Source organism: Notamacropus eugenii, chromosome 3 (genome assembly GCF_028372415.1).
Source record: "Notamacropus eugenii isolate mMacEug1 chromosome 3, mMacEug1.pri_v2, whole genome shotgun sequence".
Classification (NCBI taxonomy): Eukaryota; Metazoa; Chordata; class Mammalia; order Diprotodontia; family Macropodidae; genus Notamacropus; species Notamacropus eugenii.
The window spans coordinates 436225532-436253115 of NC_092874.1; the positions used below are offsets into that span (position 1 = coordinate 436225532).

The 27584-nt window shown below is 42.3% G+C and overlaps 1 protein-coding gene across 6 annotated transcripts in view; it reads left to right on the top strand.

Moving 5' to 3' along the window:
• The window catches only part of SRGAP3 (SLIT-ROBO Rho GTPase activating protein 3), a 269566-nt gene that overhangs the window by 172903 nt on the left and 69079 nt on the right, over positions 1-27584 (top strand). For all 6 annotated transcript variants that reach the window (XR_011964714.1, XM_072598587.1, XM_072598588.1 and 3 more), the window contains exons 5-10: positions 14201-14386; positions 17043-17171; positions 19529-19750; positions 23016-23117; positions 23792-23989; positions 26748-26832. Coding sequence is in view for 5 of the 6 variants with exons in the window: in XM_072598587.1 (XP_072454688.1) it covers positions 14201-14386; positions 17043-17171; positions 19529-19750; positions 23016-23117; positions 23792-23989; positions 26748-26832 (922 nt within the window). In the remaining variant the exon portion in view is untranslated. The remainder of the gene's footprint in view (positions 1-14200; positions 14387-17042; positions 17172-19528; positions 19751-23015; positions 23118-23791; positions 23990-26747; positions 26833-27584) is intronic.

Consider the following 27584-nt stretch of genomic DNA (forward strand, 5'->3'; position numbering starts at 1 on the left):
GGGGTTCCCTCTAATTCTGCAGGATTCTGTCTGTCTCTGAGCTAGATCCAGTAACTCCTGCCTTGGACTATTGCTTTCAAGTTGGCAGTAGGAACTTTGCTAAGTGACCTCTTTTAATGAGTTCAGGAGAACTGGAAAGCAAACCCATTTATGCTGCCATTAATCCAAGGAGCATGTCCCATTGTCATTTAAGCTGATGGTGCTGAATTGAAGACTGAGACCCACTTATCTGATCTTAGCTAAAAGGAACAAAGAACTCTTCTCATCCCCCCTTGCCCTAGGTAGGCATCAGCCAATGCCAGGGGTCCCTGTTACCCAAGGAGCTGACTCCTCTAGGATGACATCGTCTTGTTGGTAGATCTTTGCTTCTTACAGCTAGAGTGAGTGACTAGGAAGTCTGCTTTCACACACTGAGGTTCTGTGAAGGCTCATGGATAAAACATTTGTGTTGCATGGCGATTTAATATCTGTGACTACCTAGATATTGTCAGCTCCTGATGGATTACCTGGCATATGTTCTAAATGATCAGCTGTCTTCTTCCTGCATCCTCCTTCCCCAATTTCCCATTCACCTTGGGCCATTGGTACCACTACTATTAATTGCATACAGCTTTATTTCTTCATTAGCAAACAAAGGCCAAAACCTTATTCCATAAATTGTCACTTGGACAGTTATGCCCAACACCTGTGGTGTGGAGGACACAAAAGGAGTAGGAATCACATTTTTCCACAGAGAATCAAGGGCAACAAGACTGATTTACATGAAACAACTTAGGAAATGTTAAAGACAATTTATAATCAGGGCTGACCCCGTCAGTCCTTCAGCTTTTGTCCTACATTTTGTCTCCTTTTCATAACCAAAAGGTCATCTCTACTTACTGTGTTCATCTCCTTTCCTGCTTGCTTCTCAGCCTCTTGTAATCTGGTGTCTAACACCATCGCTGGACTGAAAGTGCTCTCACTGAGGTCACCAGTAATCTCTAAACCAATCATCAAACATCGACTTTGACTTAGCAATATCACTCTGAGGACTCAGAGATCAGGGAAAGGGGAAACAGATCCATATGTTAGAAATACTTTAGCAGTTCTTTTTCTAATGATAAAGAATTAGAAGTTAAGGAGGTGCCCATTCATCAGGGAATGGCTAAACAAATGATGACATCTATGTAAGGTGATATTGTGCCGTAAGAAACAACAGAAAAGATAGTGTCAGAGAAACCTGGGAAGAAATGTATGAAGTAAGCAGAACCAGGAGCTTCATTTATGCTTTTCCTAAATGGGCTAAGTGCCCGTTTACATCATAGCAACAACCTTATAAAGACTTTGAGAAACTTCCTCTTCAAGTCAACGACCAACCATGGTTCCAAGACTGATGATGAAGCATGTTATTTTTTTTGATTGTGGGGGAAGAAAGGAGGGAGAAGTAAGTTGGGGGTAGAGGTCCCAAGAAGAGAAAGAAAAGAGCCTCATTGAACATGTTTTTGAAATGCACAGAAGAGAACAGAAGGAAAGTGAGAAGGAATCACAGACATGCAGGATAGCTTTGAAAGTTTGCCTTCATTATATACTTTAAAAGGAAAACAGACTGTACATAATAGAAGTCCATGGGCTATCCTCTCTGTTCTACTGTATCTATGGAAGTGCTTATCTTAGTTGATGTTTGCTAAGTGGAAAGCTTTTAAAATAGAAAGAAAAATCTCCAACTATGGCTAAACCCACCAGCCTTTTCCCATTCCTAATTCTATTTGATGTCTCTTGGTTTGGACACTGACCACTGCTTTTTCCTGAATTCTTTTTTCTTCCCTTCGCTGTTCACTGTTGCCTCCTGCTTCTTTTTTCTACCTGCTTAACGATTCGTTGTCAGCCTCCTGTGCAGGATGATCAACTCCCTGCAGATCTGTCTCTGTCTGGATGTCTTTCCCCAGTCACTTTCCCATCAACACCTGCTGCTGGAATGTTCCATTTGTAGGCTTCTCAGACTCATGTCCAAAATGCTTCTCATTGTATTCTTCCTAAAACCTACCTCTACTCCAAACTTTCCTAGTGCTATTGAGGCTACCACTAACCTCATAGTTACTTCAATTTCATCTTGACTTTTCTCTCTCCTTTACTACCTATAGCAATAGGAAAATTTGGAGGAAGGATAGATTTTGAGAAGACTAGAACGAGGTCTATTTTGTACACCTTAAGTTTGAGATGCCTTTAGAAAAGCCGAGTCTTATTGCCCAGCAGAGATTAGGCTGAATCTGGAGTTTATTGGTTTATCTGCATAGAAAATTTTAGATGCCTACTGGAATAGGTGTGTTCTCTTTCCCCTCTTATATAATCTTCACTTTAGTTCAGTTGTTTGTTACTTCATAATTGGCCTCCCTGCCTCCAATATATTCTTTTTAAAAGGTTATTAATATATTTTGTTTTTACATTACCTAAGTTTCCTCCTACATTCTTGGTGTCTCTTCTCATATAGAGCCATCCCTATATAACAAAGAATATTTTTTTTTAAAAAAAGGGAGGAAGAAAATAAAACCCAATCAGTAAAATCAATCTATAAGTGGGAAAAAAAAATCTGAAAATATATTCAGTATTCCCCATTCATGGACCTCTCACCTCTACAAAACAGTGGGGGGAGGTATCTTCTCAATCTGTCTTATTTGAGGTTATGCTTATTCTTTGTAATTTGGCAACATTCACTTTCAGTTGGTTTGTGGTGGTTCTTTCCATTTCCACTGTTGTAGTCATCATGTCTGTTGTTTTCTTGGCTCAGTTTCTTTTATTCTTTATTGGTTCACATCTTTCCATTTTTTCAGTATTCATTATAGTTCTTGTTTCTTATAGCCAAATAATATTCCATTAAATTCATGTTCTACAGTTTGTTTAGCCACTCCCAAACCAATGGACATCTTTTGGTTTCAGTTCTTTTTATCATAAAAGTGCTGCTTTAAATATTTTGGCATATATGGGGACTTTCTTTTTATCATATATGGGGACTTTTTTATTGTATGTCTAGTAGTAGAGCCCCTGGGTCAGAGGGTTTGGACATCAGTATACCTCCTTTTAAATCTATACTTCATACAAATGCTAAATTAATCTTATATTATCATCTACTAGTATCTTTCCATCTTCTACACAAGAATAATATAGTATACTTTATCAACAGATTTGCTAAAATCTGTCTAAACTCTAACCAGAGGCCTCCCCCTGATCTAGCAGTCTATTAGCTCTCCCCAAAAAAGGAAATGAGGTCAGTTTGGCATGATCTGTTCTTGTGGAAGCCAAGCTGGCTCTTTGTAATCACCCCTTCCCTTTTGAGATATCCAGTAACTGTCTTTTAAATGATATGTTCTGGAATTTTCTCAGAAATTAAAGTCAAGGTGACTGGCTTACAGATTTCAGACTATATTCGCTTCCTTTTATTGAAAACTGGGACAACATTTGCCCTTCTTTGACCTTGTGGAAGCCTTCCTGTTTTCTATGAATTTGTAGTCTTATGCCATGTAGGCTCATTTTTTTTCTCGTTGGTTGCTTTTTGCAGTTTTGTGGGGGAAATACAGCTCTTAACCTTTACCCATATTTTTCTATATCATATTGTAAATTCGCTTTTTCCCTGTTCAGCCTCTCTGCTTGGCAAAGAGCTTGTGTTTGCTGGATGAGTTTTTTAGACTTCTTTGGAGTGGCTACTTTACCTAAGCTCAACTTCTTTTAAAATGGTGATAATCAGAGTTTTCCCGTTTCTCACAGACTGCTTACCTAGTTCAGGCTAGAGTTGTGATTGCATGTAGTGTTGTCTCTTATTTTTATCCTTTTCAGTTTGGTAATGATTTTTACCTTTGTCCTATCCAATTAATGAATTGATTGCACATAGACAGCTGATTCCAAAATGATTCCTACATCAGTAACCAGTTGTTTTCTGTCTATTTACATAGAGTGGTTTTCTTTTTTTTTTTGGAATGTTCAGTAGTAATCATGTCCAGTGCATTTCAAGTCTTTTTTTTTTAAAAAAAGAATATGTTTTCATGATGCCTTTTGTTTTTTACATAAATACATCCATACACATATACATATACATGCATTAGTCATGAGCATATTTTGGAAACATGTTGCGATATTACATACCTTTAGCCATGCCATTAATGAAAGTGGAGGAAGCGTGTCAACCCTGTGTTCCCATTTCCCTTCCCGTAACTGTCTAGATCACAGTGCCCCTCCATGGCCAGCCTCCCCTCCCTACTTTGTATGTTGCTTTCTCTGTTAAAATGTAAGCTGCCTGATGTTAGGGCCTGCACCTAGCAATGCTTTTTCATTCCTTCCTTTCTTTAATCATCATGGAGTAGGATGGGGTTAGTGCCACATCCCTGGATTACATCCCTGCTGTGATAATTGGCTTTAGCGCTGGAAGGGACCTTAGAGAGCAGGTCCTTTAACTTCCTCATTTTGTGGATAAAGAAACTGAGGCCAGAGAAGCCAATTGTTTTTGTTCAGTAGTTTCTTACTATGACCCTGTCTGGGGTTTTCTTGGGCAAAGATGATGGAGTGGTTGGTCATTTCCTTCTCCGTCTCATTTTATAGATGAGGAAACTGAGGCAAACAGGCTAAGTGACTTGTCCAGGGTCATACTTGTCTGTGACTTGTCAAGTGTCTGACACCAGATTTGAACTCGGGAAGATGGGTCTTTCTGATTCCAGGCCCAGCACTCTTTCCACTGTGCCCCTGAGAAGTGAATTGGCCTACTCAAACCAGGGGCAAATAATAGAGTTTTTGTTCAAGCAACTGCCAGCAAGATCTAAATCTAAGAGGACATTCATAGGTATTAGTAATAGCTAATAATGGTTTGTAAAGGACTTCACATATATCATCTCACCAATCTTGTGAGGCAGGTGCATTATTATCCCCTTTTTATAGGTGAGAATACTGAGATGGACAAAGCTTAAGTGACCCGTCCAGGGTCACACAGTAATTAAGAGTGTGAGGCAGTCAGATTCTCACCCAGATCTTTCTGACTCTAAGACTAGCATTCTGACAGTTGCACTACCTAGATGCCTAGATACCTAGGTCTTGTCACTAATCTTTGGGCATTCTACTGGAGTCAAGATATTACCTCCTCTAATGGCATATAAAGGGTGAAATGAGTGACATGTAATTGCTTTTACAAAAAGGAGGGGGCAGTGAAGGGAACAAACATGAAGTCCCTACTATGTGCCAGCCACGGTGCCAAGTACCTGACACATAGTAGGGCCATATAGAAGTAGTAGTGGTAGTATAAATATTATATCATTTAATCTTTACAACTACCCTGGGCAGCTAGGTGGTGCAGTGGATAGAGCACCAGTGCAGGAGTCAGGAGGACCTGAGTTCAAATCTCACATCAGACACTTGACACTCACTAGCTGTGTGACCTTGGGCAAGTCACTTAACCCCATTTGCCTCATCCTGGGTCATCTCCAGTCATCCTGATGAATATCTGGTCACTGGATTCAGATGACTCTGGAGGAGAAGTGAGGCTGGTGACCTGCACAGCCCTCCCTCACTCAAAACAAAGTCAAGTGCAAGTCATGTCATCATTTCTCTGATAGCATGGTCTTCTTCGGCAATGAAGGATGAACACACACACACTACCCTAGAAGGGAAGTACCATTATGATCCCTGTTTTATAGCTGAGGAAACTGAGACAGATCCTATGAGCTAACTTGCTCAGGGTCACACAGCTGGTAGGTATTTGAGGCCAGATTTGAACTCAGAATTTCTGACTTTTTAGGCCCACCATTCTATGCACTGTGCCTCTATAACCCACTTGCCTTTTTAGTCCTATCTGATTCTGATGTCCTCCTACACAACCTCTGCTTAATGTGTAGGTGGCTGTTCTCTCTGTTTTGAAGATTCCTGGGATATGAAGTGGCCCTCAGACTGTTCATCTGCTGCTGTTGCTTGTTCTTGGTATCTCACTGGCCCTGCCTTCCTTTTCAGTCCTACATTCTTTGAGGGGCATGTTTGTCACTGCTTCTTCAACACATGTGTCCATTGGAGTCCCTCAGCCCACTTACACTCACCATGCACTGCCCTTTGGCTCACCTGTAATTCTGATTCTTCAGGGATTGTGGTGGTCTGTGATCCACAGCCTTGGTGCTGTAACGTCAGAAAAATAAGCATCTAAAATAATGTGGAGTTTTGTGTTGGGTGAGTGGCTTGGGATCATTGAAAGCTTTGTATAACTTCCCAAATGCCTTCCCTTTCTCTTACTCATTTCTTGGCCCTGCTCCTTATCCATCGGTACCAGCTGTCCTAGAGGGTTCTAATGAAAAGAACCTGTTAACGATAATTGCAGCAAGAAAACTTGCCTAAATAGAACACTATCCCTACATCCCTATGCCCTGATTATGGGACACAGAAGCAGTGTGGTGTAGTGGTTAGACCTCAAGAAGGCCTAGGCTCCAATCCTATCTCTGACACATACTATGTGACAAATTGCTAACTATTTCAGTTCCCAAGGCAGCTATCTAAGACTATAAATCACCTATAAGTTTCTAATTAGGGAGTTCCCCATACCTGTGAAAACACAAACAAAAAGAAATTATTGGGCAGGGCCATTTGACTCTAGGTTTCATGCTCCCTGGGTCAGTGATCTCAGCATAGAGCCAGAAAAATGGTTGAGTGAAAGGGTTGTACCTCACTGGCAAAATAGTAATAATAGCCAACATTTACACAGTGATTTATGGCTTGTAAATTGTTTAGCATATGTAACTTCATTTAGTCATCACAGTAACCCTGTGAGATGGCACTGTTATTATCCCTACTTTACAGGGAAGGAAAAAATTGATTCTGACAGGAGTTAAAAGCACAAAGACATATCCACTTTAAGACAAGTTTATGAGTTAGCCTCAGGTTGGTTTTTACCATTGACTATTGATCCCTTGTAATTTGCAAACTCATGGCTGCCTCTCGATTTCTCCAGCCCTACACAGATTTGCACAGTCAAACCGATGTCTAGAGAGGAATTCCATTCTCCTAAGAATTTGAAAAATAAGACTCGTTTTCTTCTGGACCATTGCCCAGGATGCAAGTCAGAGGGAAATGCCACAGTTACAACATTCTGAAAAGGGAGGCCTGGCCGCTAGACATGGATGGGGTAGAATTCCTCAGCAGGATGAATATAAGCACCAGCTCCCTGGCATGATCTCCCTTAGGAGCAGAGTTATGCAAATCACCTCTTAGAGTGGAAATTCTTCGTCTTTTTTTTTGTATCATGTAGCCCTTTGAAAGTCTGATGAAACCTCTTCTCAGAATCATGGTTTTAAATGCATAAAATAAGTAGGATTATAAAGAAAATAATTATATTGAAATAGTTATCAAAATATTAAAAACAACAACAACAAAAAACCCCTAAGTTCAAACATCTTAAGAACTCCTGACTGAGAGGATGGCTAAGTTCAATAGGTAATACCAGAGACATTCTTTACCAGTTCTTTACTAGTCATTCCCAACCCTTTGGGGTTCACTGGACTGATACTCCAAAGGGCTCCAGCTAAAAATTTTTTTAATGGCTCCTTAAGCAGTAAGTAGAGCAGGTAGGTGGTGCAGTGGATAGACTGCTGAACCGAGTCAGGAAATTCCGAGTTCAAATGTGGTCTCAGATATTTACTAGCTGTGTGACCCTGGGCAAGTCGCTTAACCTTATTTGCCTCAGTTTCCTCATCTGTAAAATGAACTGGAGTAGGAAATGGTGAGCCACTTCGGTATCTTTGCCAAGAAAACCCCAAATGAAGTCATGAAGAGTCAGCTATGACTGAAACAACTCAACAAGAATAAGCAATAAATAACTGCAGAATATTATGTGTTGCACATTAAATTACCCTAGGAGTTGACAACACTTTTTTGTTGCTGCTGTTAAAAGGGATCCGAGGAATAAAAAACCTTGGGAAGCACAGTGTTAGTAGGTTTTGTAATAACTGTCATACAGCTGTCTCCAGATGGGCAGAGCGGCTTCCTATGGAGCTCACTGCAGGTGTGGTGATTCTTAAGCTCTCTATTCGTTCTTGGGTCTGCATGTGGTTTCTGTAGCTGCATAGGGACTTGAAGCAAGTGCCGGGATGGGGTCATGGCCTGGAAGTGACCAGCATCTGTGGGGTTGGGAGTGACAATGAGTTTGTGAGAGGGTAGGGGATGACTTCTAGGTGAGTAGAAAGCCCTTGGTGGATGTTCTCTAACCCACAACTCCAAACTAGTAAACAGCATCTTTGTAGTATCAGTCATGACAGAAAAGGAGGTTGATGTCTGTACAATTTGTGGAAATTCACTTTACAAACCCGCGTTGTTACCATTCATTGATTCTTAAGGTCATGGCGAGAATTCATAACCTGAATTCTTGAATGGGAAAGTAGGTGAACATGTTCTTGGCACAGGATTGGGATCTCTTTCCATCTGCAGCAACCTGGTTTTGCTACTAGATGGTTCATGTAGAGTGAGTGATAAGATGAAATGCTAACTGAGTGTGCTTGGCTCTTTGGAAGCCTTTTGAGCAGAAGCTACTGAATGAACAGGTCAGGTTGGCAGTAAGGGAATACAAGTGAGTTTTAGGGAGCTTCAAACTAGTGGATCAGTGAAATAGGAAGCTATGAAAAATGGGAATGGTCTCTGTCTCTAGGAGGGTTGATCCAACGTTATAGGAGAAATACTTACAGGAGAGGCAGTAAGATGTAGTGGATGGTGTCAGGTAGACCTGCATTATGGTTATGGGACAATACTAGTTACAGGACAAGCAGAAAATATCCCTTAACCTCTCAAAGCTCTCAGTGTCCCCGGGCTACTTTCTAGGATCCTAAGCTATAGCATTGGAGGGCATTTCCAACCTGGAGTTCTCACTCAGATGAAATTCCAGGTCTGGACCAACAATGAAATGTTATGGTAGTAGCATTGGCTTGGGAGAGAGGAGGTAAATGTCGTAGCTTCTTACTCTGTGCCACTCTGGGTGATTCAGTTCTCTTTCCCAGACTTCCGTTTCCTTCTCTGTAGAATGAGAAGGCTGGACTAGATTATAGCTAAGGTCATGTGATTGTTCCTGGCACGTCAGAATTAATATTCATTGGGAGGTTGCATAGCGTGGTGTTTGAAAAAACAGAAGATGAGACCCAGGAGGCCTGGATTCTTGTTCCAGCTCTGTTTGCCCTTAGCTAAGCAACCTGATCTCTCTGGGGCATGGTTTTCTCACCTAAAAAATGGGGCAGTTGTACCTCCAAGGTACCTTCCAGATCTAAAGGTCTCTGATTCTCTCATTCCAGTTCTAATATTCTAGGATTCCAATATTTTGATTTTTTAAAAATCAGTAGTGATGGCAGGGTGGGGGATAGGGTGGGTGGGAAGTTACCACTTTACATTTACATTTTGAAGATCCTCATATGTGCTCCAGAATTTACAAGTACCTCACTACTGCTGTGGCAGGGTGAGTTACTCTAATCATGTTAGAAAACAGCATCTTTATCTAGTCAGTCACCACCGAAAAGGAGATTGATTTTTGTATGATCTATAGCTTATTTGATTTGCAGCAATTCACTTTACAAGTCAGTATTGTGGTCATGCATTTATTGCTTAGAGCATGGAAACTTGTAGAGCTTTTTAATAATCCTACTAAAGGAACCAAGACACACCTAACCTGAGTGTTGATAAATGAGTATAATGAATTTTTGGATGAGCAGAAAAGACCTAGGTTGATGAGATGGGAGTAGTTTCAGATTCATAAAATCTGATGTGGAGTTCTAGGGTTTATTGGTGGGTGAGCTAGCTCTCCCCAACCTCCTCCCCATTGGTTGGGGAAGTCAAATTTTGGATCTTCTTGGTTAGACTACCATCTAAGTAAGAGCCACTCAACCTCAGCAGTTTAAGTCAAGTGTCCCACCTCCCAGATCTTAGGACTTCTGAGTGCTGCCCCTTCTCTGCTTTACCACATTGCCTTTCTTTAGCTCTGTCTTCATGCCAGATGAGGGAATCAGAGGGGTGAAAGATCTTGTCTCTTTTCATTGTTACTTAGTCGTGTTCAACTCTTTATGGCCCCATGGACCATGGTACATCAGGCCCTTCTGTTCTCCACTGTCTCCTGAAGTCTGCCCCACTAAGGGTTGGACACTTTCTAACACTGAGTGGTTTGTCTTCTGATATCATCTCTTTCAACATTTGAATATTGTCTGTGGGGTTTTCTTGGCATGGATACCGGAGTGATTTGCCATTTCCTTCTCCAGTGGATCACTTTTTGTCAGAACTCTCCACTGTGACCAGTCCATAGGGTCATCCAGCACAGCATAGCTCATGGTTTAACTGAGCTACCCAAGCCCCTCTGCCTCAACTAGGAAGTGATCTGGAAAAGGGTTCATGTTCATACATTCTTTTAGTACATTTCCCTAATTGTTTCACAGTATAAATTTTACTTCCCTAACATTAATGCAAGATCCTGGGGGCATGGAGGAGTGTCCCCAGGACATGCTTGTCCTTGTACTTTTACCCTGGCTCTGAGCACTGGGCATGAACACAATTGGAACTCAATAATCACTTGTGGATTAACTGGAGACTTGTTGGACAGATGAAATGTTAAATCATGGATTCCATATGATAACTCTCCCTATAGCCAGGGGTTTGTTGATAAACGTTTAACATCTGACTCTCTTAAAAAAAAGTACACAAGACAAACTTTTAAGTTTACCCTGAATTTTTATTTTCTCCATCACATTCTTGAGTCTAGACAATCAAAACAATAAAAATCAATTTGTTTTGTTGTGATTTGTGGTGTTTATTGATTTCTAAGGTGTAAATTTTTTTTTTTAATTTAACAATTATCTCTCCTTAGTCTTAGAGCTGACATTAGCATACCCCTGGGCGTATTCTTCAACCCCCTATTCCACTAGCTGGTGCATGACAGTACAACTTATGATTATTAAATCCATTTCACTTACAAGTCAAGTCATCACCCTCCTGATGTCATCAGTCCTCTTCTAGAATGAAGGAAGAACAACAACATGTTTGTGGTGCGTGTACCTTGTGGATTATTCCTGGAGAAGGTTTAATTCCATGTGAGTCTTCCCCTTCATCCTATTGGAACAACCTTGCCCTTTTTTAAGTTACTAGCTACTCAATGTCCATTCATTTGACTATCAGCCTGGTAAACTGAGAAGCCACATGCTATTGCTACAATAAATGAAAGACTGAATGAACAAACAACTTATACTAGTTGAATAGGAATAATTTTTAGATTATCTGATGTTGGAGATTATCTGTGCTTCTGCACTCAGTCCCTACTCTTTTCCAGTTAGTACAGATACTTCAAAATCAATTGTATTCTTTTGGGGAAAGGTTTTCATTCCATCTCTCTCCTCTAGAAAGAGAAATCAGTACCCTGGAATGTTTTCTATATGTCCCAAACAGAACTTAATACTTTTCCCTTTTCACAAATTTATTCCGCCTCTATGTTTCTCACTTTCTTTTCAGTCATCTAGGTTTGCAACTTTTGGAATTTTTTTCCATCTCTCTCACCACCCATTTGCAATTAGTTGCAAAGTCTTATTGATTTTACCTCCGCAATATCTCTGGTATCTTTTTTCTTCTCTCTACTCATATGGCCATGAATAAGGGGAATTCAGTCATTTTTACTTGAACTGTTGCAATAGGTTTTTATTTGGACTATTGTCTGCTCTCTCCTCCTCTTTAACCCTTTCTCCCCCCAGAGCCTAGAATAATCTTTCTGAAACACAAGGATGACCTTGGCACTCCCTTCCTCAGGAAATTTGAGTAGTTTCTACTTACCTTTAGAATAAAATAAAATTCATTCATCTCAACCAAATTTTCCAGATTTACTGCCTATTATTTTCCTTCTGTGCATTCTGTGTTCCAGACACATTGACTTATTTACTATTCCTTAAACTTGGTATTCTATCTGCCACCTGTCCTTGTGCCCAGGCTGTGCCCTCAAACCTGTAATGTATTTGCTCCCCACCTCTTCCTCTTAGAATCCTTTGTTTTCTTCAAGGCCCAACACAAGCTTCCTCCTGTGAGAAACCTTTTCTGATCCCTCCAGGTATTCGTGACCTTCCCCATCTCCAGTCATCCTGATCTATATCTGGCCACTAGACCCAGATGGCTCTGGAGGAGAGGGTGAAGCACATGTCTTTGCACAGCCCTCCTCACTTAAATCCAATTCACTTGCAAGTCATGGCATCTTCTTCCTGATGTCATGGTCTTCTTGGAGAACAAAGGACAAGCAGCGACAACAATCTCTTCAAATGATCAGCTTGATACTTATCTGTGTAATAACTGTGTAACCATCTCCCACCCTTCCCCAGAATCTAAATCTCTCTCTCTGTCTCTCTTTCTCTCTCCCCTTCTCCCCCTCCCCCCTTCCTCCACACACACACACACGCACACACACACACACACACACACACACATACACACACACATATTCACATCACCAGTACCTAGCAGAATATAGGCATTTAATGAATACTTGTAGCCCAGCTTTGGGGCATGACACAGAATGCTTATATACTGTCTAGCCCCCCAAGTCTGTATGCTCTGTGCTCCTCCAAAGTCAGGCTAACTGAAATGGATTGGATTTTCATATCATGGAACAAGCCACCCTTGCAGTCCCCATGGGGGTTCTGTCCAGATGTTGCCCATAATCAGATGCCGCCCAGGCTCCCTGCCTTCACTGATGGTACCCCTGTCATGAGGAGCAGCCCTGAGTTATAGCTCCATAGCCCTCTGTATACTCCCAGCTGTGCATCTAAGCAATTAGCCTCATAGTCTGCTTTCTCAAATAGATCAGAACATTTCTGCCATCTCAACACAACATGAAACCAAATATTTAAAGTCCCAGAGACAGACGATGAAAGAAGATGATGTGACTAAGAGCACATTAGGCGAGAACAGCACATGCCGTTTTCTCTCCAAATGTACTGGGATGATCAAAACCCAGCCTTTAATCTAATCTCTTGTGTTTGAGGGTTTTGGGGATGGAAGGAATTACATCCATAGTGTTTCCATTGGGGGTAGAATGGACCATGCATAACCTTTCAGCGTTGCAAAGAGGCAGAGAGAGAGATAGCAGCTCATTGTAGGGTATGCGAGTGGGTTTATAGGCCAAGGAAAGAAGGGCAAAAGATTGGGCAAGTCTGAAAGATTAGCATCCCCTAACCCTTGTGGGACTGTAATTGTCAGAGGCTGAGGGTACAGAACTTGCTTCACCAACTTACCTGCCTCCTCCAGAGTGCTTGCTTCAAAGTGTGCTTGCTCCAAAGTGTGCTTGCTCACACTCCAGGATTTGTTGTGAATGTCCCAAAATCCTCATAGAGATTTCCAGCTCTCTAGGGGGCAGGTGGTACCCTTCCACTGCATGGCGAAAGAACATGATTTATTGATCATCGCCCACAGAATCTCCAGGAATTAGCCTATATGTGGTTGACATGATTGGATTGGGCAAGCCTTGGGTTATTTTGTCATCCTGTCTCTAGACAACTTCACAATCACTTGGCACGGTCTCTGCAAAGCAGTGGTTCCCAATCCCTCCATCTGGTTCCCAAAGAATGATGTCCACTATCATCCCTCAAATACTCCCCTATTTTAAGAGACAGGCCTAGAAGACATTCCTAGGATCATAGATTTTGAATTAGAAGAGGATTGTCTCATCTAACTCTGTTATTTTATGATTTAGGAAACCAGTGACTTGCCTAAGGTCACCCATATTTCAAGTAATAGAGCTAAGCTTCTCTGTGTACAGCCCTGTGGTTGGCTCTAGGCGAACATAAGAAAACTTTCAGGTTTGGTATCCTCATAGAACTTCTATTGTCCTTGGGAAGACAAGCCTTGAATGCATGGAAGGACACCAGGAAATATAATTTGTGTCAATGTGAAGTATAACCGTAAGCACAGAGAAAGTCAGCAATAGGAGAGATTGCTGTGGGCTGCAATGGTGACTTGAGCTGAGCCTGGAAGGATGGAAAGAGTATGAAGGTATGGAAAGGATTAGAAGATAGGCAGATGGGGTAGAGCAAGGGTAGAGGAAGACATTACAGGTGGATAGAAGAGCACGGAGTTAGGAATGAACAAGACCTGTGTGGGGGGCAATGGGAAGATATCTCCAATTGGAATTGAGGGTCTGTGTAAGAGAGACATGAAAATATGCAGGAAGATAGTGAAATGCTAACTTTTCCTCATTTCTGTGTCCTAGGTCATGAAAACCTATCACATGTATCATGCAGAGAGCCTTAGCGCCGAGAGCAAGTTAAAAGAGGCCGAGAAGCAAGAGGAGAAACAGTTCAACAAGTCGGGGGACCTTGGTATGAATCTGCTCCGACATGAGGACCGGCCACAGCGCAGGAGTTCTGTCAAAAAGATGGAGAAGATGAAGGAGAAGGCAGGTGGCAGGGGATTGCTTCTGAGGGACGGCTTGGGGCTCACCCAGAACAGGAGAGGGGAATACTCCAGGGGAAACAGGCACTTCCTGCTCTCCTCTGAGCACCAGGGAGGTGGGTGTCAAGAGGTGGGCAGAGGCTGCCTGAGTTCTACAAGCAGAACCAGAGTCACTGGGGAAGGAGGGAGAGCCCCTCTGTCTCTGCCCAGTTCAAGCCAAGTCAGCACCTTCTGATTACTGCTGGGCTGGACCCTGCTCATCAAGTATATTAGTGGCTGTGCAGCTGGCCTCAGACCCTGATTAGCAGCCTAGTGTGGGATTGTGTTCACCAGGGGTGAGCCGACCTGCTTGGGCTCCAGAGTAGGGTATAGGAGACTGGTGATGAATGCCGACTCAGGGACTTTCAGCCCCAGACTGAGATGATTAGATTTCTTGACCCCTGTACTATTAGATTCAATACATTCATACAGCACACATTTATTGTATCTACTATGAGCAAAGCATGATGGTAGGCATGAGAGTTAAAAAGAAAAACAAATCAATCCTATCAAAAATCAACCAACAAGCATGAATTAAATGCCTACGATGTGCCAGGCACAGACAAAAACTGTGCCTGCCTTCAATCAATCAACATGCATTTATTTAAGCACCTACTATGTGTAAGGCAACTAGGTGGTATAGGTGATAGAGTGCTGGGCCTAAAGTCAGGAAGACCCGAGTTCAAATCCATCCTCAGACACTTACTAGCTGTGTGACCCTGGACAAATCACTTAACCCCATTTGCCTCAGTTTCCTTATCTGTTAAATGGCAAACCCCTCTAATATCTTTGCCAAGAAAACCACAAATGGGGTCACAAAGACTGGGACATGACTGAAAAATTATTGAACAAAGTGGGATTGACCTGTATAAGGCATTCTGCTAGGGAAGACAAACATGGAAAAAAATTACAATCCCTGGTTCCAAGGAGCTTACAAGCTATCACAAGAGGGGCATGTAGAAAAGTAGGTGCATGCAGAACACATGCAAGATAAGTGATTTGGGGAGGAGGAGCAGGGAGAAGGGCAGGGTATAGCCAGTGCAAAGGCAGAAGGAGATGGATGAGCAGTGGCAAGGAGTCCCTTTTAAGCAGACTGTGGAGTGCAGATAGGGGAACAAGGTATAACGAGGCTGGAAGGGTCAGCTGGGGCTGGAGGTTGGGGTCACTGGGGGAAAGTCCTTGGTGAGCTCTGATGTGCTATTTAAACCAGAGCCGTTGTGATTATTCCTCATGGAAACAAAGCAACACAGACAGTGTGATTACAATTTAACAAGGCCTTAATGACTTAGAAACACCAGAAGCAAATGGAAGGACATGATGAGGAAGGAGTGCAGGGAGACAGAGCTCACTGGAGTTTATACAAGGGAGGTAGCATTTGTGACCAAAGGAACACTGGCTTGGGAATTAGACAGAGCCCTTAACTAGAGTGTGGTCACTAAGGTTTTCCGCTAGGGAAATAAAATTTAGTGATGGTCTTATCTGTTCTTCAGCAGTGTAGAAATAACCAATCTTTGTACCTAGTTAGCAAGAATAATTAGGTAAAAGTTCCCTTATCAGGTGTTTTAGTGCAGTTGCAGCTATGCTTCCCCTGGCCAACACCCTCATTCCTCAATGAGTCTGGCAGTTTCCCAGGCAGTGGCTGAAACGGCATTTTATGCCCCAGTTCCAAAGATATATATATATAAAACAGCAGATGTATATGTAGCATATTACATTATATCATATTCTATAGTAACAGAATTAATTTATTAATTAATAAGAAAGGATAATTACTATATTTTGATGCTAGTTATCTATCTAGAATGAGGAGACCCAGGGTTCAAGTTCTTATAGGTCATAATAACCAGGTAAGCTTGGGCAAGTCACTTTTCTCACCCTCCATCTTCTCATCTGTTAAATGGAAAGGGTAGTTCACCTTTAGAGTTGTTTTGGGTACTGCCCTCTAAAAACTGTAAAGTGTTATGTATTGGAGAGAGTCCTAGCCTTGTAGCCAGGAGATAGGACAGATGGATAGGCCTAGATTTGCCCCAGATTTAGCTATGTGAGCTTAGGCAAATCACTTAGAATGTGTGAGCCTCAGTTTCTTTACCTGTCAAACAAAAGCTGTTATGCTAGATGATTCCCAGGATATAGCCAGCCTCTGGAGACCGTGATGCCAAGACCCTCAAATGAGTCATGGTACGTATGCCACAGTACAACACTGATAACTCAAGGAACAAAATGTACTCCTTGAGAAAGCTCTCTCACTCATCTACTCAATCTCATGAGTGGCTGCCCAGTTCTAGGCAGAAACTTCATGGAGGAGGAGAGGATGTCAGAGAAGAGCCTCAGACTTAATTGAAATGTTTGAAAGTTGTCCTTCTGGAGAAAGGTTAAAGGAATTAGCACTTGATTTGACTTGTACTAGGCAGAACATTTTTCCTTTGTCCTTTTAGGGATGGGGCTTGAGTTTTGAGTGGGTGCCACATCTCTCTGCCTGGGCTGGCCTAGCATAAAGCCAGGCCTGGGGAGAGTCAGACGTTGCCAGGTCAGTTTGATACCTGGGAGAAAAATCAGAACCTCAACTTTGAGCAAGCCACAGGCTAACTGGAATCTATGTCTCATCTGTGTCCCCCCTCCAGAGGCAGGCCAAGTACTCGGAAAATAAGCTGAAGTGCACCAAGGCCCGGAATGACTATTTGCTCAACCTAGCAGCCACCAATGCAGCCATCAGCAAATATTACATCCATGATGTCTCCGATCTGATTGACGTAAGTCTCCAATTTGCTCCCCACTTACTTGATCCCAAATGAGGTACAGAACTGGCCAGTCACATGGATTCCTTGGGCCTTTACTAAGATTCACAAAAAGAGACCAAAGAGCCTGGAGATTCGGAAGGAGGGAGCTGTTTGTCTGGCATGGTCCAGTGTGGGAATTTGGGTCCAGGGTCTGGGTGTGAATGAATATTGACCTCTAGGATAAGTGAGTGTAATTTTCATGGATATACATGGCATACATGTCTTTGGTGGCCATATTGTTTGTGTTTATATGTATACTTCATATGTGTGTTTTTGTGTATCCAAAAGTATTAACTTTTTAATTAACTATCTGCTAAATAAACATATTAAGTGCAAGGAAAAGTATAAAAGAAGCTAGCTTCATGCACACACATATGCGTGTATGTGTGTATACATAAAATATTTTATATATATTAAAAATGTAGTTATATGAATAGTAGCATAGGGGATAGAGTATATATCTTGAATCTTGCCTCAAACACTAGCTGAGTGACTCTAGGCAAATCACTTAGCTGTTTTTTCAGCCTCAGTTTCCTCATTTGTAAAATGGGTGAATAATAACGGTCTCTACCTCACAGGGTTATTGTGAAGATCCAATGAGATAACACACATAAAACACTCTATAAATGGTATTTATTATTATAGTATACAAGGTATCCCGAAGCTAGTAAAGCTTACAATTGAACTCAGACTTTTGGAATACCCTGTATATGTGTACATACACACACATAAATACACATATACAAACATGCACATACCTTGTCAGACACACAGACACACACGTACATATACTCACACACATATACTTACAATATGCATACGCATACACACTCATTCACAATATACATGTACACACACATAGACAGGCACTGTCATACACAGAGACACGTACATACATACACTCAAAATATGCATGTACTCATACACATACACTCTCACACACATGTACTCACACATACATACACAAACACACACTGTTGTATATACAGACACACACATATACACATGCGGACACGCATACATATGCTCACATACATATATACACTCACAATACACATACACACTCACACGCAAACATACACACATATAGACACACTGTCATACACACAATATATACACATATACATACACACATACACACTGACACACACTCTCATACACATGTAGACATACACACTCTCCCTTCCCCTCTCTCTCTCTCTCTCTCTCTCTTTCTCTCTCTCACTCACAGACACACAGACACACACACATACACACACACACACTACAGCATGGCAGAGTGAATAGCGTACAAACTTTGAAACCAGAAAAACCTGGGTTCAAGCCCTCCCTCTAACACACACTGGTTTTGTTCTCAGACCAGTCACTATACTGTCCCCTGTTCTGGGCAATTCTATGAACGATATAGACCACAAAGAAGGTGCTTCTCGATATCAATAAGTGGAGTTTCTTCCTTGGGAATCTCCCAACCAATAAAATCAGAGTTCTGAGCCCACAACTAGGAGTCTAGAAATATACTATCTTTATACACTATCCTAATATGTCCAATTATACAGTGTGAACAGTGAGCAAATTGGATATAATCTATCAAAGTACTAATTTTGCATGATAGACAGTAAGGAAGCCAGCAGGGAATGAGGGAAGGGAGAGTTCTGTGTGAATGGGCATCCTCAATGAAGGCTTTATGGAGGAAAGAGTCTTCAGGAACTTTCTGTTTGGAAGCTGGTTTCAAGTAGAAACAATTTTTTTTTTTTTGCTTGCTTCCCCCTGTGCTAGGCATTGGGATTTGGATGTACTGGATCCTCAGTAAATGTATTTTGACTAACTGATCTCACCTGTGGAGCTCTGGTGTATTCCTGGCTGAAATGGAGAATGTCTTGCTTCTGGGTTCCAGTCCACTTGGGGATGGACTGTCCTTGCCCTTGTGGAGTAGAAAAGGAAGCTAGATCTCATTGTCTAGAATATGAGGAGAGTTCGTGTCAAGTACATGCCTTTGTCTCTCAGGAGACCATGACCAGATCTTCTCTCTTTCCCTCCACTCCAAGTCTTTACCTTCTTGCAGAAGAAAGAGGATAAGTTGAATGGGCCATTGTCCCTTCTTCCTTCCATTCTCCTCACCCCCCAGGTTTTAGTTACCTTGAACTTCTCTAAGAAAGTGGGCTGGGAGCTGGCCTTTGCTTTTATGTTTGAGGTGGGCTTTAAAAATTCCCTGGAGCCTTTGGATGTGAAAATGTTTACTTGTGGAGATCTCCTGGTGCCTACTTAGATTGTAAATAGAAACTGCTATTGCACCTTGACCATTCTGCTTTTGGCTCTTCTCTATCCCTAAGTGTTGTGATCTGGGCTTCCACACCAGCCTGGCCCGGACCTTCAGGACCTACCTCTCAGCTGAATATAACCTGGAGACCTCTCGCCACGAGGGGCTGGATGTCATTGAAAATGCAGTGGACAACCTAGATGCGAGGAGCGACAAGCACACAGTCATGGACATGTGCAACCAGGTCTTCTGTCCGCCACTCAAGTTTGAGTTCCAGCCTCACATGGGGGATGAGGTAAGACACCTGGTCTGGAATTCCCAAAGTCACTGCCATCTACCATCATTACCTAGGGGCGCATGCCCTGGACTTTTCCACATTCTCTCTGTCTTCCATCTGTCTAAGAGCTCTGTCCTGAGAGATTGAATGGGGTTCTCATTCTGAGGTCTGTCATTAATTCCTTGTGTGACCCTGGACAAGTCACTAAATGACAGAATAGAAGAATTTTAGAATGAGAAGGGACTTTAGCAGCCCTCTGGTCCAATCCACACCCCTAAAAGAATCCTCACTAGAACATAACCAGCAAATGGCCATCCAGCCTCTACTCGTAGACCTCCTTTGGGGATGGGACCTACCACTTTACTCTTTTGGTCTCATATTTCTCATTTGTTAAATGAGGGGGTCAGACTCGATGATTCCCATCTAGCTCAAAATCTATGATCCCATGATCCTTCCACATTGACTTCTGTTATAGACCAAATCCCCTGATCCAGCCAACCTAGTACATCATAACTTGTAGAGTTAGAAGGAACCTTAAAAGTCTAATCTCGTCCTTTTCCAGGAGAGGGAACTGAGGGCCAGGGAAATTAACTGACTTGCTTATGGTCGCATGAGTGATGGTAGCAGATCTAGGATTCCAAGCCAGGACTCCTGGCTCCAAATTCAGAACTCCTTCTGTTACATTGTGATGATAATGTCAGTAAAGGAATTGGTGTAAGGGATGATGGTAGAAGAGTCATTTTTCCCCACCTCCTACAAGTTTAGGGAGAGGAGATTATCATGACAAAATTCTTTCCTAACCAGTTAATTCTCTAAAGAATTTCCATTTTGGGAAGGAGAACTGCTATCCCTATCCCTGTTCACTTTTGCTATGACTTCCCTTGGTTGAATGTCATTTCATCATGAATTCTGCCCCTGATCTCTGGTCCTGCTGGTAGAGTAGGTTCTGAAGCTGGGCCCCTTCTTGGAATCAGGAGATATAGATTGCTTCTACATAATGAATTTCAAGCCATTGAAAAGAAAATTATCTTAGTAAATGAGAAGCTTTTCTGAGAAATGGAGTGATCAACATGTTGGACTTTTGAAGCTTGTCTTTTGTTGTCAGACAGGAAACCTGTTCCCAAGGAAAAGCAGGGATGTTATCAAAGTTTAGAGAAGTCTGTTCACAAAACCCTGGAACACTGAAGCCAGGGTCTTCCCCAGAATCAGTGTGGTGTGGATTAAAGGTCATTGAAGTCAGCATGCGTGGGCTGTAGAGTGGTCAAGTTAGAAAAGGGAGGTCTGAAGGGGGTGGTGGTAGAGAAAATCCTAAATTTGGAGTAGAGACTTGGGTTAAAGTCTTGGATCTTCCTCTTAGTAGCTGGGTGGTGACTCTGAGCAGTTTATTATCCTTTGACCCTATTTCCTCAGTTGTAAAATTAGGGGAGAATGAACTAAGTTATGATTTAGAGCTGAAAGGGACATTAGAGGTCATCAAAGTCCCACACCCTCATTTGACAGATAAGGAAACTAAGAAGTGAAACAAGTCCCATGAGCCTCACCCTGGAACCCAGGTCCTTCCAACTCCCAATCCAATGTACCACAGGTCAGATGAATGCAGGCTGCCACTATTCTACATTCTTTTCAGTTGCTGTCAAAAGACTGTGATGTCAGATCGACAGTGGGGAACCCCATCAACCAATCAACAAAAAGCATTTATTAAATACCTTTTGACCTTGATATTCAGATGACCTCCATAAAATGCTTTGTAAGCCATAAGATGCTAAACAGAAATAAGATATTATTACTACAAAGTAGATGATTATACAGTCCTGCCCCTTCAATTTGCAAATGAGAAAACTGAAGCCAATAGTGAGGAAATGACTTTCCCAAGGTCACATAGGTAGCTTCTGGGAGAATTGGACCAGTTGTCCCTGCCCTCAGCCCAATATTCTTTCTTCTATACCAGGGATTCTAAACCTAGGGTTCTGTGAACTTCAAATATTTTTCATAACTGTATTTTAATATAATTGATTTCCTTTATAATTCTATGACATTTATATTATGCATTTAAAAACATGTTGCTGAAAAAAGGCTTTACCAAACTGCCAAAGGAATTTATGAAACACACCCAAGTTTAAATGCTTTTCCTTTATGTTGTAGTGCCCCTTTGAGGCTATCAACAGCTGGCTCTGTGACCTTGGACCAGAACATTCTAGGCCTCGCTTCCATTGTGAGTGAGGTTTTAGACTAATGGTCTCTGAGGTCCCTCTCAGTTCTAAATTTCTCTGATTTTAAAATTGAAGGAGATTGTGTTTTTCTCTCCAAGGAATACGTTTATGGCACTCGTTGCCTCAAACATTGAGAAAGGTTGAACGTATAAATTGATTCAAGAAAATTTTACCTAAATTAATGCGTATGAGATCATTATTCATAGCAAGCTTGCTTGTACACTTTATGTAATTATATGTATGACGTGTTCTGTTGTAGTAGCAGTATTGTACATAATAATGTATTAACAGCAAGAGCAGGCATGTATGTAACTTTAAAGTTTGCAGGGTTGTTTATCTTATTTGAGTCTGACAATAACCCTGGAGAGTAGGTGGATATTGAGCCATCAAAGTAGGTGGGGAGTTCACACTGTTGAAGGGAAGATCTCTAAGCTCTGAGCATTCTGATAAATCAGAATGATCTCCCTGCTGTGCTGGAGGAATGAGTCGGGGTCAACCATCATGCTCTCCTGTAAACCATACCTTCCTGCCCCATCAGGGGAACTGTATTAGACCAGAGGAACTATGGTGTAGCCTTTTTGGTTAATGTTTGTGATTTTATTGGTAGAGGCTTCCAAGGGGGGAGTTTCCTTCTATCAGCACTGAGCTCTGCAATGTACAGTTTGAGTGAATGTTGGAAACTATCTTTACATGTAATTAGAAAAAAAATAAAATGCTATTAGGTAGAAAAAACTAGTTGCCTGGGGATGCTGAGAGGTTGTACCTCGTACAGGGCTACACACCCAGTACCCAGAGGCAGGATTTGAATCCTGGAGATGGAAATGGCAAACCACTCCAGTACTTTTACCAAGAAAACCCCCAATGGGATCATGAAGAGCTGGACGTGACTGAAAGGACTGAATAATCACCACCACCATCACAACTTCCAGACTCCCAAGGTTGGCTCTCCCTCCACTATGCCAGGCTACGTTGTGGTTTCTGTTCTCCTTATCATTGAGGAGGGTAAGGGGGTGGCATAGGAGATGGAAGAGGAGGGCCTTGGCCCATTTCCTGACTTGGTTTTTCTCCTGCAGGTGTGCCAGGTGAGTGCCCAGCAGCCAGTCCAGACAGAGCTGCTCATGCGCTACCACCAGCTCCAGTCGCGGCTAGCCACCCTTAAGATAGAGAATGAAGAGGTGAGAAGCCCCTCCCCTTTTGGGTATGTTTCTTTCTCTGAAGTTATTTTGGATCAGGTGGGCCTATATGCCATGTAGGGCACGAACAGGAAGGTAGGGTTACCACCAGGGAGTTTCCATTTCTCTTCTTGGTTTTCTCCTGCTTATAACACAAACCCCTTCTTCTCCAACCATGAAGCTCAAACTTCCCCAAACTCTCTTGGACACTAAAAAACCTAAAAAAACAAAACCCAAGCACTAGTTTTATTTGGTTTCCTAGTTCTTATACTTGCTTAGATTCAATGGCCTTCAAGCCTAATTTTTCTGAGGCTCTAAGCTGTGTCTTTCTATTCTCTTCTCTTTTAAGAGAAGCATTGTGATATCCTAGAGCACTGTAACATCATATCATAGGGCAGTGACATCATATTAGAACAGTGTGATATCATCTCATAGAGCAGTGACATCATGTCATCGAGCAGTGTGATATCACCTCATAGATCCAGGGCTGGAGTGGACCTCAGAGACCGTCTATTCCAAACACTTTATTTCACAGATGAGGAAACTGAGACCCTCGAAAAAGAAAAGAGGTTAAATCATTTGTCCTAATGGGCTCTTTCCCCAATAATTCTCATGTTCTTCAAATTTCAGGCTATCCCCTGATCTAAGTTATGCTTCCTCCCTCTCCCTCCTCCCAGGTCCGGAAAACACTGGATGCCACCATGCAGACCCTTCAAGATATGTTGACAGTAGAAGACTTTGATGTCTCTGATGCTTTCCAGCACAGTCGATCTACGGAATCAATCAAATCTGCTGCATCTGAGACTTATATGAGCAAAATCAGCATTGCCAAGAGGCGAGCCAACCAGCAGGAAACTGAAATGTTTTATTTTACGGTGAGTCGGATTCTGGGCCTGAAGAAATGGAAGGACTCTGAAGGAGAGACGTTGGGGAGGGGAAGAGAGAGGGAGCAGCCAGAGTGAATGGGAACCATGTACTGCCCTGGCATGTGGCACGAAGAGGGCGCTCCTGATTTTCTGAAAGGAGAAAAGAGAATGACCCTGGAGATTTTAGTAAAAGGCAGTAGTGAAAGTAATCTTGCCACTTGGTAAATTCATTACAACTCATGAGTTATTCTATAAAGACCTCAGAGTATTTTATTGAGCAGGTTGGAATGAGAATGTGTCATCTTGCCAGGTGCTAGGCTTCAAGAGAGAACTCTCGGGTTCTGTTTGTAGAATGGTAGATTTGGGCCACGTGCTTTGAGAACAGTCTATGTGTTCATCCAAATGGACTGATAGTCTGTTCTCCAGCCATACATACAAAGACCCAGATTATTTTTATCCTATTGATTTGGGTATTTAGAGATGCCCTCTAAAAGGTTCGTTTCTTTGGGTAATGGGACAGTGGAAAGAATGCCAAATTTCAGTCCTGGACACTTTAATCTTTCTGGGCATCTGTTCTTCATCCATGAAATGAAGAAGTTGAACAAGATGATGTTGAAAGTCCTTTGCAGAGTTAACTTTGTGATCCTAGCATAGATCACCAGTAAGAATAAGCCATCCTGGGAGGAAGGCAGAATTAGCCAATGTCATTGACAAAGGGCCACTAGATGCTACTGCCTAATTCATTGCCCTCTAATTTATCTGTTTAGCTGTTTCCCAAGGGTGTCATGGCACTTTTAAATGTGTTAGCACTTGGAAATCTGCAGTGACAACTTGTTTGTTCATACTTGCTTCATGGATCTTACAATTGGATGATTCCTTTTGACTTCCCTGACCTTTGGTTTCTCCATCTGAAAAATAAAGGTCCTGGTTTTTGAAGTTGCTGCCAGCTCTGAGATTCTATATCATTTCATTATTCCTTGATCCTGGGAAAGTTAGAAAAGCTACATGCAGCCCTGGGCAGGGGATGATGGTAGATGGCGGGGAGAGTGTCATAGATTGATTGATAGCCCAGGTACAGAAAAACATGGCCTCCAGGGTTATTTACATTCTGTAATGAGCCAACTCCTGTGAAGATAGATAAATAAGTTATCAGTCTAATACAGGCTGGGCATTCAGGGTGTAGACTAGCATCTATCAGAGACAGCGGGTTTAGTGGGTGAAATGCAGACACCCTAGCTTCTGATCTCAGCTTGGCCTCTTGCTAGCCATTTGTCTTTGAGTATATTGTTTAATCTCTTAGATCCAGGATTCCTTTATCTGGAAAATGTGAAATAATATTTAAGACCTATCCCACCTATTACACAGGTTTATTGTGGGAAAAGCACTTTGCCCATCTTAAAACACTTTTTGAGTGAACATTCATTGGTAATTAATAATAATAATAGGAATTATTTTTATTTTAGTATCTGTGACTCTGGGCAAGTCACCTAACTTTTTCAGGGCCCCAGATACTTCTGCGAGATTAGAAGTTATAGAGGAGGAGGAGGAAGGCGGCAGAGGCATGCTGATGGGGGAAGTGGCCAGGACCATCTAGTTTTTCAGTGTCAGAGGCTACAGTTGAACTCAGATCTTCTAGACTCTGAGACTGTCTCTGTGTTATACTTCGAAACAGCCTTTCTCCTTAGGAGGACAAGGACTGGGAATGGGATTTTATTGGTAGAAGAATCTCCTGTGTTGAGGAGGCTCTACCAATGCAGATTGCACCTTTTCTTTTTGCACCTGGTCTTAGAGCTGGGGCACTGAATCATTTTTGTGTCAGGGACCCCCCCCCCCCCCAGCCCTCTTTGGCAGTCTGGAGAAACCAGTGGACCCTTTCTCAGAGTCATGTTCTAAGATATATAACCTGAAGCACATAGGAACACAAAGGAAGTCAGTTATATGGAAATGTTATCAGAATTTGTTTAAAAAACAACACAAGTTCATGAAAATACAAGTTAAAAATTCATTTCTAAGGGAGATGCTGAGAGATTGAGAAGTTAAATGACTTACCTAAGGTCACCTCGCCAATACGTATCGGACTTAAACCCAGACCATCCTATTTTCAAGACAGGTTTTCTATTCACTGTTCCACATATCCTCTCCTATAAGAACCACCACAACAGTAGTAAGTAAAATAATGTATAAAGGTACTTTGAAAAGCAGGGATTTATACACAAACGTAAGAAATCACTATTAGATCGCTTCAAAATCAAAGTTTGCCTGCCGAGCATATCTTTAGAAGAGGGGGCACTATCTGCCCTTGACCCTTCTCTGCTCCTCACCCAAGACCCAAATAAATCAGACTTGTTTGGAAGCTGCTGTCTGCAAAGTCTGATAAAGCCCTCCTTTTCCCTCCCTGGAAAGTCTCCTGTCTATTCCTGTTGGCACAAAGGGATCCCAAGGTCCTGTGACAGAAGGAACCCTGCTTAGCTGAGCTACAGCTGACAAAAGAGGGCTTTCACTGGGCTGTGTTCCCAAACCCTGACCTGAAATGAATGCCCAGGGACAAAGGATCGGAGGCTAATGAGATCAGCAGACCAATATTTGAATAGCGAGGAGGAAGAGAGCAAACAGAAATGCCTCTTGGGGTCCCTTCTACCCCAATCCTTAAGGATGGTTCCTTGAAGGACAGCACATTCTTCCTTTGCTCTTTCCGTGCCCCTACCAGAGGTGGGAGCCAGTATCTTGGCCTGCCACCCTTAACTTTCTCCTGTCTTGTGTTTTCCAGAAATTTAAAGAATATGTGAATGGCAGTAATCTTATCACCAAGCTGCAGGCTAAGCATGACTTGCTCAAGCAGACCCTTGGAGAAGGTGAGTTGTGTGCTCCACACCCAGGGAGATGCCCTGTTTCCTGATCTGCTTTTACAGCCCCACAGTGAGGAAGGAATTCCCTGGTCTTGGCTTTGTGTGTATGTGACCAGCCAAATGCTCCTCCCTGAGTCCTGTCAGTCTTGAAGGGACTTCTCTGGGAGTGGCTCACCAAAGATGAGTGTTTCTCTTTTCCCTCCATTCCCTGGGCTGTGCCCAACCAAGCCTCTGGCCTGAGGGCCAGGGTAGCATGTAGGGGGCCCACACTAAAATGAGGGATGGGGGGAAGGGCAGGGTTCTTCTCTACCCTTGTATCTTTATTACTAATGCCCTCCAGGTAATAGGGATTCTGGGGGAAGGAGGGAGGGTATGGTAGACGGGAAAGAGGAGATATGGGGGCTGATGGGCTTGGGGTGGGGTGTGGCAGTTGGTCTACATGTACTATTTAATAAATGCTTGTTTCCTTCCATCATTGGTTATTTATAAATCACCTACTGTGTGCAAGGCCCTGTATAGGGATACAATGAGGACCTCAAGGAGGGCTTACAGTCCAGAGAGAGGACTAAAACATAGATCGGAATATGAAGTAGAATATGACAGCTGTATAAAATGCACCCAGTGCTATGAGACCAGCTGGGCTGATAAAGAGACCGTGATGCTTTAGGAGCATCTTAGGGCTTCAGTTTCCTGAGAGACTTTGTAAAAGGAAAGGCCTAGATCTCTAAGGTCCCTTGGTGTTCTGAATCATATGATTT